Genomic DNA, 11,575 nt, shown 5'->3' with positions numbered 1-11,575 from the left:
AAAAGCCAAACCCTCCTGTATTTCTTCCTGGTGCTTTTGTAGTTTAGTTATTTATATACTTAGTTAATCCATCTGGAATTCATTGTTATGTATAGATCTGACTTAAGTATTTATTTTTCATAGATGGATAGCCACTTATTCTAGCACGGTTTCTTTTCCTTGCTAGTTTGAAATGCTGTTTTTATCATGTGCTAAATTTCCATGTGGTGGGAGGTGGAGATTGAGAAATATCTTAAAAGGTAAAACTGAATGAGAGAGTGAGTGGGAGGGAAAGGAGGGATCCAGGGTGACTACTTTTCCTGGTTGAGTGATTGTCTGGAACTGTGGAGTAGGAAGAGGTGCATGAATAAGAAGGTAGGTCAATTTGGGGCATGTTGCTTTTGAGGGACTCATGGATATATCCAGGACATATTTAATAGAAATACATTAAATACAGGTGGCTCAAGCCTGTAATCCCACCACTTTTGGAGGCTGAGGCGGGTGGATCACTTGAGGTCAGGAGTTCAAGACCAGCCTGGCCAACATGGTGAAACCCCATCTCTACTAAAAATACCAAAATTAGCGGGGCATGGTGGTGGGCACCTGTAATCCCATCTTCTTGGGAGGCTGAGGCAGGAGAATCACTTGAATCCAGGAGTCGGAGGTTGCAGTGAGCAGAGATTGCACCACTGCACTTCAGCCTGGGCAACAGAGCGAGACTCCGTCTCAAAAAAAAAAAAAGAAAAGAAAAAATTAAAAATAAATAAATAAAAATAATAGAAATACATGGTAAGTCTTTATGCTAAAATATTCACTACATGAAAAACGTTTTGGAGACTGTTTCTGGACAATGTGTTCTATTGTTCTGTTTGCCTATTCATTTACTTGGTTATTTCATAAATATTTGTGAAATAGGAAAACAAATCCTATGCTTGCTATAATAATAATTGTTTTATGGTACATTTGGATTAGTGGTAATGGAAGTAATTCCCACCTGGTCCATTATCCTTATTTTTAACTACTTTTTTTGTTGTTGTTGTTCTTGGTATCCATTTACTCTTCCAGATGAATTTTAGAATTACCTTCTCTAGTTTTGGTTAAATAATTCCACTGGAAATTTAAACTGGAGTTTCATTGAATTTATAGAGTAATCTGGGGGAAAATTGAGAGCTTTTCCAGAGTGTTCTTCCATTTCGAGAAGATGGCATAGGTCTCTCTATTTATTCAGGTCTTCTTGTATGTTCTGGGTAAAGTTTATTCCTGGGTATTTCATAGCTTTAATTGCTATCACGAATTAGATAATTTTTTTCTAACTTTTTTTTTTTTTAATCCAAAATGTGTTTATTGAGATGGTTTCCCACTCATCTTGATTCAGAGTGCTTTTAGTGCTGCTTCCTCCTGAAGGAACATCCTTCTGTAAGCCTTGCTTTTCCTCCTGTAGGCTGGCAGAGGACAGTGGAGCAGCCAACACACAAAACTACCGTTTGTGCATGGCTAAAGACCGTGGTGATTTTATAGCATCCTGGGCATTTCACATCCATGAAGTAGGAATTGGGGCTCTGCACCAGGCGTTTCTTCTTGTGTTTCCTCTTCTCCTCTTCTGGAGAGGGATGAAGGAGATCCTTTGCGAGAGGCATGTTCTCGTATGGGTAGGTCGTCACCGCCGGAAAAGCATTTTTTTCTAACATTTTAAAATTGTTTTTGCTTGGTAAAAAAGAAAACTATTGATTTTTGTATATTTTTCTTTTGGCCATTTTACTGAACCTGCTGGTGTGATCTAAATGGCTTCAGTTGAATCTTTGACTTTTTTCACTAGACAATAATGTAATCTGCATGTAGTGATGATTTTGCTCTTTTTGTAGTATTTATGTCTCATTTATTTTCTTACAGTGACTCTTTTATTTGATTCTTGCTTCTTTTTATTTACCTTTTTATAGCTTTATTGATGAACAATTGACAATACAATAAACTACGCATATTTAAAATGTACAGTTTGGTAAGTTTTCACATGTGAACATATCCTCAAAGCCATCAAGTCAAGATAATGAACATGTATATCACCCCAAAAGTTTCCCCATGCCCCTTTGCTACCCCCGCTCTCCACCCCCTCCCCTCATCTCTAGGCAACCATTGATCTGTTTTCCATCCCTATAGATTAGTTTGCATTTTCTTGATGCAATCATACAGTAGATACTCTTCTTTTTCATTTTTCTTCTTTCATCCAGCATAATAATTTTTTATCATGTGGCCGGGTGCAGTGGCTCATGCTTGTAATCCTAGCACTTCGGGAGGCCGAGGTGGGGGGATCACTTGAGGTCAGGAGTTCGTGACCAGCCTGGCCAACATGGTGAAACCCCATCTCTACTAAAAATACAAAAATTAACTGGGCGTGGTGGTGCATGCCTGTAATCCGAGCTACTCAGGAGGCTGAGGCAGGAGAATCGCTTGAACCCGGGAGGCAGAGTTTGCAGTGAGCCAAAATTGCACCACTGCACTCCAGCCTGGCCAACAGAGCAAGACTCCATCTCAAAAGAAAACAAAATAAATTAGCCGGGCATGGTGGCAGGAACCTGTGGTCCCAGCTACTCGGGAGGCTGAGGCAGAATTGCTTGAAGACAGGAAGTGGAGGTTGCAGTGAGCTGAGATTGCGTTACTGCACTCTAGCTTGGGCAACAGAGCGAGACTCTGTCTCAAAACAAAAACAAAAACAAAAACAAAAACAAAAAAAACCCCGCCAAACTAATTTCCAAAGTGGTCATACCATGTTACATACCCACCGGCAGCGTATGAGTTTCATTTTCTCCTCATTCTCATCAGCGCTTGATACTGTGGTATTCCAATAGTGATATCTCATTGTGAAACCACAATTTGCATTTCTCTAATGACTAGTGATGGGCATCTTTCCATATCCATCTGCATATCTTCTTCTTTGTTGAAGTATCCAAAATCTTGCACTTTTTTTTTTTTCCTGAAACAGGATCTTGATCTGTTGCCCAGACTGGAGTGCAGTGGTGCAATCGTGGCTCACTGCAGCCTTGACTTCCTTGACTTCCAAGGGATCCTCCCACCTCAGCCTCTCAAGTAGCTGGAACTACAGGCGCAAGCCACAACGGTCAACTAGTTTTTAAACTTTTTTTTTTTCTTTGAGACAGAGTGTTGCTCTGTTGCCCAGGCTGGAGTGCAGTGGAGCGATCTCAGTTCACTGCAACCTCTGCCTCCCCGGTTCAAGCAATTCTCCTGCCTCAGACTCCCCAGTAGCTGGGATTTTAGGCGCTTGCCACCATGTCCGGCTAATTTTTGTATTTTTTTTTTAGTAGAGACGGGGTTTCACCACGTTGACCAGGCTGGTCTCGAACTCCTGACCTCAGGTGATCCACCTGCCTCAGCCTCCCAAAGTGCTAGGATTACAAGCATGAGCCACCGCGCCCAGCTTAAACATTTTTTGTAGAGACAGGGTTTCATTATGTTGCTTAGGCTGGTCTCTAACTTCTGGGCTCAAGCAATCCTTCTGCCTTGGCTTCCCAAAATGCTGGGATTACAGGTGCGAGTACCGGGCCCGGCCCTTGTGCCCATTTTATTTATTTATTTATTTATTTATTTATTTATTTTTATTTATTTATTTATTTATTTATTTGAGAAGGAGTCTCGCTGTGTCACCCAGGCTGGAGTGCAGTGGCACAATCTTGGCAACCTCTGCCTCCCAGGTTCAAGCGATTCTCCTGCCTCAGCCTCCAAAGTATCTAGGACTACAGGCACACACCACCACACCCAGCTAATTTTTGTATTTTTAGTAGAGACGGGGTGTCGCCATGTTAGCCAGACTAGTCTTAAACTCCTGACCTCGGGTGATCCACCTGCCTCGGCTTCCCCAAGTGCTGGGATTACAGGCGTGAGCCATTGCACCTGGCTCTGTATGCCCATTTTAAATATTGGGTTGTTTGTTTTCTTATTATTGGGATTTTAGAGATCTTTATATATCCTGGATAAAAGTCCTTTATCCATATATGCTTGCAAATATTCTTTCCCATTCTGGCTTGCTTTTTTATTCTCTTTCTTTCTTTCTTTCTTTTTTTTTTTTTTTTTTTTGAGACCGAGTCTTGCTGTGTTGCCCAGGCTGGAGTGCAGTGGTGTGATCTTGGCTCACTGCAACCTCTGTCTCCCAAGTTCAAGTGATTCTCCTGCCTCAGCCTCCCAAGTAGCTGGGATTACAGTCACCCACCATCATGCCCAGCTAATTTTTGTGTTTTTGTAGAGACGGGGTTTCACCATGTTGGCCAGGCTGGTCTTGAACTCCTGACCTCAGGTTATCTGCCCGCCTCGGCTTCCCAAAGTGCTGGGATTACAGGTATGACCCACCGCACCCAGCCTTTTCTTTTTTCTTTTTCTTTTTTTTTTAGGCAAGGTTTTGTTCTCTCACCCAAGCTGGAGTGTAGTGGTGTGATTGTAGCTCACTGCAGCCTTGAACTTCTGGGCTCAAGTAATCCTCCTCCTGCTTCAGCCTCCCAAGTAGCTAGGACTACAGGTGCATGCCACAACAACCAGCTAACTTACTGTTTATTTATATCTTCTTTGAGACAGGGATCTCGCTCTGTTGTCCATGCTGGAGTGTAGCACCATGACCATGGCTCCCTGCAGCCTACTTCCTGGGCTCAAGAGATCCTCCCGCCTCAGCCTCCCAAGTAGCTGGAACCACAGGCGCATGCTACCATGACTGGCTAATTTTTGTATTTTTGGTAGAGACAGGGTTTCACCATGTTGCCTAGGCTGGCCTCAGACTCCTGAGCTCAAGTGACCCAACTGCCTTGGCCTCCCAAAATGCTAGGATTACAGGCGTGAGCCACTGCACCTGATGAAAAGACCGTCTTTCTTCCACTAGATTGCCTTTACATCTTTGTTGAAAATCAGTTGAACATATATGCATGGATCTGTTTACAAGCCTTGATCTATTTGCCCATCTTGATGCCAATATGACACTGTCTTGATTGTGCTGTCACTTTATAATCATCTTAAAGTTAGATAGTGTAAGTCCTCCAATTTTTCCCCTTCTTTTCCAAAATTGTTTTGACTATTCTAAATCCCTTGTGCTTTTTTTCTTTGTCTTTCTTTCTTTCTTTCATTTTTTGAAACAGAGTCTCGCTCTGTCACCCAGGCTGGAGTGCAGTGGCGTGATCTCAGCTCACTGCAACCTCCACCTCTCGGGTTCAAGTGATTCTCCTGCCTCAGCCTTCCTGAGTAGTTGGGATTACAGGCATGTGCCACCGTTCTGGCTAAGTTTTGTATTTTTAGTAGAGAGGGGATTTCACCATGTTGCCCGGGCTGGTCTTGAACTTCTGACCTCAGGCGATCCGCCAGTCTCGGCCTCCCAAAGTGCTGGGATTACAGGCGTGAGCCACTGTGCTTGATCTAAGTCCCTTGCATTTTTATAAGAATTTTAGAATTAGCTTGTCAATATCTAAACAAAAAGTCTGCTGGAAGTTTGACTGGGATTGTGTTGAATTTATGGATCAGTTTGGGAAGAGTTGACATCTTTTTTTTTTTTTTTTTTTTGAGATGGAGTCTCTCTCTGTCGCCCAGGCTAGAGTGCAGTGGCGCAATCTCGGCTCACTGCAAGCTCTGCCTCCTGGGTTCCCGCCATTCTCCTGCCTCAGCCTCCCAAGTAGCTGGGACTACAGGCACCTGCCACCACACCCGGCTAATTTTTGTATTTTGGGTAGAGATGGGGTTTCACCAGGTTGGCCAGGCTGGTCTTGAACTCCTAACCTCAGGTGATCCGCCCGCCTTGGCCTCCCAAAATGCTGGGATTACAGGTGTGAGCCACTGCGCCCAGCTTCCATCAGATTTTCTACATAGAAATTCATGCCATCTGTGAATAATGATCATTTTGCTGCTGCCTTTCAAATCTGATGTCTTTTTCCTTTTCTTGCACTGGCTGAACTACAACGCTGACTAGGGGTGATATTCAGGTCTTTAATTCCTCTAAGCAAATTTCATAGTTTCTGTTATCAAGTCTTGTATATCCTTTGTCAGACTTATCCCTAAATATTTCATATTTTTTGGGCACTACTATACAGGGTTTGTTTTTTTTTAAATTTCAATTTCCAATAGTTCACTTGCTGGTATATAGAAATGTAATAGATTTTTATATATTGATCTTATCTCCTACAATCTTGTTAAACTTACTTATTAGTTCTAATAGCCATTTAACAAATTCCATCAGATTTTCTACATAGAAATTCATGCCATCTGTGAATAATGATCATTTTGCTGCTGCCTTTCAAATCTGATGTCTTTTTCCCTTTCTTGCACTGGCTGAACTACAGTGCTGACTAGGGATGATGGGGGTGGACATCCCTGCCTTATTCCCATACTGAGACGCAAATCTAGGGCTCTTCGGGGAAAATTCACTTTCTTAGTGGAGCCCTCTATGGTGTCATGGATTCCTTCTCTGTTAGGTTGTGCTATCAGTAAATCAAACCTGTTTTAAAACCCCAGGATATTTTTTTGTGTCATTTCAAAGGGATTGTCCAGGATGGAGGGGCAAACATATGTGTTAAGGGTAGCCATCTTGAATCAGAAGTCTAAATGTTAGGGTTTTGTCAGGGAAGTGTAACCCCAAAAGACAGAGTGTGGGGAGTTAAGATGATCTGACAAACCAGGGACTCTGGGCTGACAAGAGAAGAAAGAGTGGGCCGGGTGCGGTGGCTCACGCCTGTAATCCCAGCACTTTGGGAGGCTGAGGCAGGTGGATCATTTGAGGTCAGGAGTTCAAGACGAGCCTGGCCAACATGGTGAAACCCTGTCTCTACTAAAAATACAAAAATTATCCGGGTGGTAGTGGTGCATGCCTGTAATCCCAGCTACTTGGGAGGCTGAGGCAGGAGAATTGCTTGAGCCTAGGAGGCGGAGATTGCGGTGAGCCAAGATCTCGCCACTGCACTCCAGTCTGGGTGACAGAGTGAGACCCTGCCTCATTAAAAAAAAAAAAAAAAAAGAGAGTGAAGGCAGAAGGGAACTGATGGATGGGGAATGCACCTCTGGATCAGTTGATGGGAGATTGAAGAACAGTTGTATGACGAATAGTTGAATAGAGGGAGTAGACGATGCTCCAGAGAGGAAAATATGAGCACATACAGATGGTAACAGTGTCTAGATGGAAACAAGGCTATGGGTACAGTGGAAAGTGATCACGCATGTGAAGGTCACAGCACTGAGAGGCTGAGACTTTGAAGTTACCCAGGATATGCTAGGAATTGGGATGTCAAAAGGCTTCAACAAATGAGAGGCAGTACTGCGAGCTCAGTGGACAAGGCCACTGTAGGTGGCACAGTGAGGGTGGCACAGATGGATAGAGCAGAGGCTTTTGCAAGAAAGTGACAGAATGATGTTTTGGAAACAGCGATGGGGACCTAGGAAGGGCCTGATCCCACCTCCCAATGGTGGCCCCACTTCCTGACCCTGAGGTTGGGGGTGAAGGAGACTGAGCAGCAGCTGTTCCTGAAAGGAACAGCTTGAGCCGCAACAGCCATGGGGAGGTGCCAGACTCTTTCTCCCCAGTCCTGGGGTCCCAGCTCCCCTGCCTCTGGTTACACTTGGGGACTGGAGTCCAGCCACGGCCTGGAAGTTGGACACACAGTCCAGGGATTCAGAGCCAAGTGTTTCCATCAACCTGGAAGTAAATAAGAGAGGGGCTTTGGATGCCTCAGGCAAGTCACTTCACTTTTCTGAGCCTCAGTTTTATCAACTCTAAAATGGGGTTTTATACTCGCAGATGGAACTAAATAAAATAATATCTTAAGTGCTTAAGAATGACCTCAACTATGATTATTTTATGTTCCTAGAGCTAGACCTTGATTTCCTTGTCCTTCTGTAAGGAGCTCCTTGATTTTGGCCAGACGCGCAGCCCACCCCTTGGAAGTAAGGAGCTGGAGCCTGACGCTCAGGGCAGCATCAGGGCCTCAAAGGTGTCCCCTGAACACCAGTCCCTTACAGCCTCCGACAGGATGCTTGCATCTGATTCAGGGCTGGACCTGGACAGGGGCTGGGCAGCTGTGAGTCTGCAACAGGACAAGGAGCAGAGCTGTGGGTCCTGGAAGGGAGGGAACAGGAGGCAAAGGGTGCACCCGTCTGCCTGACCCAGATGTGGCTGAAAACAGAGCAAGATTGGGAAGGGCTTTGCTGGTCTCACAGGGGTTGGAGCAGGGCTGCTCACCACAGAGGCTGGCAGTGACAGTAATACATAGCGGCTACACAGTGGGGAGCTTCTTCAGCCTTCTTCCCAATTTCTAGATCCACACGTAGAGCATGCCAGAGAGACTTGCTCAAGCTCCCACAGCCAGAAGATGGGACTTAGTGGGAGCATTTATGGGGCACATTCCCTGTGCCTCTGGCCCATTCTCCTCTCAATCCTCATCTTAATGTCCACTTTGGGAGAGCAGGAGATTATTTCTGTTTCTGGTTGTGCCCCAACCACTGAAAGATGATCCTGCTCCTAGTAGTTGCTCAATAAATATTTGTTGAATGTTGAGTGCTGAGTGATTTGTATCTGTGCACTCTCACTAACCCTCCCAGGCCCATTTTACAGATGAAGAAACTGGGAAACACAGAGGCTGAGTGCTCTCAAACATGCCAGATGCCCCCTCCCGACCAAATAAACTGCCAGAGACACAGGGCTGTAAGACAGAGTGGGTAGGTGTGAGAAGGGATCTGGCTCTGAATTCTGCCTACATCACAAATGAACTTGTGTCGTCGGGCAAGTCACTTGATGCTTCTGAACCTGTTTCTTTTTGTTTCGTTTTGGAGACAGAGTCTCACTCTATCACCCAGGCTGGACAGTGGCATGATATCGGCTCACTGCAACGTCCACCTCCTGGGTTCAAGTGATTCTTCTGCCTCAGCTTCCTAAGTAGCTGGGATTACAGGCACCACCACACCCAGCTAATTTTTGTATTTTTAGGAGATATGGGGTCTCACTATGTTGGCCAGACTGGTCTTGAACTCCTGGCCTCAAGTGATCTGCCTGCCTTGGCCTCTCAAAGTGCTGGGGTTACAGGTATGAGCCATTGCTTGGCCTCAGTTTCTTTATCTGAGTGTAGTTAGGGTTGTGGGGTTGCCATGGGGCCCTGGAGCCCTGGAGCCCTGGATCTGGATAGAGACAGTGAGAGGGGGTAAAGGTTGGGGCCCTTCTTTGGAAGGGAGTCGTGGCTCTGTTCTGGGAGGTGGTAAGAGATGAAGGGGATAGGGCCAGGCACAGTGGCTCACGCCTGTAATCCCAGCACTTTGGGAGGCCGAGGCGGGTGGATCACAAGGTCAGGAGATCGAGACCATCCTGGCCAACACGGTGAAACCCTGTCTCTACTAAAAATATAAAAAATTAGCCAGGCATGGAGGCAGGCGCCTGTAGTCCCAGCTACTCGGGAGGCTGAGGCAGGAAAATGGCGTGAACCTGGGAGGCGGAGCTTGCAGTGAGCCGAGATTGCGCCACTGCACTCCAGCCTGGGCAACAGAGCGAGACTCCGTCTCAAAAACAAACAAACAAAAAAAAGAGATGAAGGGAATGTCCTGGGCTCTGGAGACACATGGACCCAAATTCTTACGCCACTTACAAACTGTGGGACCTTGGGGATGGGACCCGAAGTTCCTGAGCTTCTGTTTCCACATCAATAGAAAGGAGGGAAGCATATGCACCACTTGGGCTTGTTATAAGGTTAAATAAGGCCATGCTGCCAAGTGCCTATAGCAGGTGGTGCTTAGTCAACAAAAGCATGTGGGTGTCCCCTGGGCCAGCCTTTCCAGGAGAATCCCCTGAAATGCATCCCCGACCTGACCTTGGTCCCCTTGAGCTAGTAAGTCTCTAACATCTCTCTCTCTCTCTTTTTTTTGTTTTTAAGACAGGGTCTTGCTCTGTCACTCAGGCTGGAGTGCAGTGGTATGATCATGGTTCGCTGCAGCCTTGGCCTCTTGGGCTCAAGTGATACTCCCACCTCAGCCTCCCGAGTAGCTGAGACCACCATGCGTGGCTAATTCTTGCATTTTATTTTGTAGAGATGGGATTTTGCTATGTTGTCCAGGCTGTTCTCAAATTCCTGGGCTCAAGTCATCCACCTGCCTTGGCCTCCCAGAGTGCTGGGATCACAGGCGTGAGCCACCTCACCTGGCTGTCACTAATACTTTTACAAGGAATTTATTTCTTACATTGGCCTCTCTTCCCAGTCAGGAGAGGTTACCCTGCTAGTGGACTGGAGAAGGATGTGATCAGGGTGTCTGGTGTCCAGAAGGGGCACTCACTCAACCCCTGCATCCCTGCCCCTCCCAAGGTGACTCCTTCCTGCCCATAGCTACATGTTCTTCCTGAATCACATCACTTAAAAGCCTCCATGGGCACCTGCAGGGCCCACCTGAAGCTCCTTAGCTGGGCATCCACCATTCACAGCTCCTCCAATGCTAGCCTGCCACCTCCCAGCCTCTCCTGCTGCCGCTCCCTGGGCAGCCCTCTACCCCCGAGCCATACCGGCTCCCGCGCGCTGGCCCCGGCGTGCTGGCCCCAGCTTTCTCAACATTCTCCCTTGGCTGGAAACATCCTCCTCCTCTTTTCCACTCAGCAAAATCCTGCTTTGCTTTCAAGGCCCAACTCAGATTTCAGCCACCTCTCCCATAAAGCTTTTCCAGATCCCTTTCCCTGAGGACTGATTGCTCCTTCCTCAGTGCCCCACCCCCAGGCTGGCAGGGCACACTGTCGCAGGGCAGCGGAATGGTGTCTGTAGGTCCCAGTGTTCTGCTCCTGCTGCTCTGGGAAGAGGACAGACATGGCTGGTCTCCGGTCCCGCCCTATCCTGACTGCTGGATGCCTGGCCCTCCAGAGTCCCCTGTGTACGTCCCCAGCCCCCATCTGGGCTCTGAGCCCCAGAGGTAGCAGGTGTATTCCTCATCCGGCAGGAAGCCTCTGGCTCCACCCCGGTAGGCTGTGTGCGAAGCTATAGTACAGATGGGGTTGTTGAAAATATCCGTGACATATTCCAAACTGGCCTACTTTCCTATCACGAGAGTCTGAGATGGAGACGGGCGAGGACAAGTGAGATGGAAGTTTGGGACCTGTTCCCACCTCCTTCCTCCCTCAGTTCAGTTGTTAGGAGAGGGATTTGCAGCCTCTCCCCGTGGTCCCCGCCCTGTTCTGGGGCTGTATGGCTGGGGTGTTGGTGGAGAGGGTGGTATGGGGATGTGGGGGTGCAGAAGGCCTAGGGAAGTTCATAGAGCCACCAAGAAAGGAGGCCTGGGTCCTATCTGGGAAGCTTCTGGCCCCAAGAGGCAGGGCAGTGGGGGTCATCTCACTGGACTTAAGAACTGAGGGTCTGGGCTCAAGTCCTGGCCCACCTGTGAGGCCTCAAACAAGTTTCTTAACTTCTCTGGGCTTCAGTTTTCTCATCAGGAAAACGGGCTATTCGTAATCCTGGCTTGCCTCCTTGAAGCCTTGATTATGGGGTTGCTTTGAAGACTCTAAAGCTCTGGACCCTGCCTTAATAATCCGTTTCTCAGCCTCTCCCTGTCAGCGAGGCTCTGCCCTTGCATGGCAGCTTAAGTGGTCACCTGCTCCAGTCCTCTG

The 11,575-nt window shown here is 47.0% G+C and overlaps 1 protein-coding gene across 1 annotated transcript; it reads right to left on the bottom strand.

Moving 5' to 3' along the window:
* Positions 1–1,293: 1,293 nt before the first annotated feature.
* Positions 1,294–1,646, bottom strand: LOC129017197 (small ribosomal subunit protein eS27). Its single transcript, XM_054457445.2, has one exon. It carries the CDS (start codon positions 1,614–1,616, stop codon positions 1,362–1,364), a length of 255 nt encoding a protein of 84 aa, XP_054313420.1. The 5' UTR covers positions 1,617–1,646; the 3' UTR covers positions 1,294–1,361.
* Positions 1,647–11,575: the final 9,929 nt, after the last annotated feature.

This window comes from Pongo pygmaeus, chromosome 19 (genome assembly GCF_028885625.2).
Source record: "Pongo pygmaeus isolate AG05252 chromosome 19, NHGRI_mPonPyg2-v2.0_pri, whole genome shotgun sequence".
NCBI classification, from domain to species: Eukaryota; Metazoa; Chordata; class Mammalia; order Primates; family Hominidae; genus Pongo; species Pongo pygmaeus.
The sequence above is the reverse complement of the archived record's forward strand: the minus strand, read 5'-3'. Positions and strand labels throughout refer to the sequence as shown.

Bases quoted from the DNA above. Each gene is read 5' to 3' on its own strand.
- LOC129017197 (XM_054457445.2), bottom strand. From the start codon at position 1,616: ATGCCTCTCGCAAAGGATCTCCTTCATCCCTCTCCAGAAGAGGAGAAG.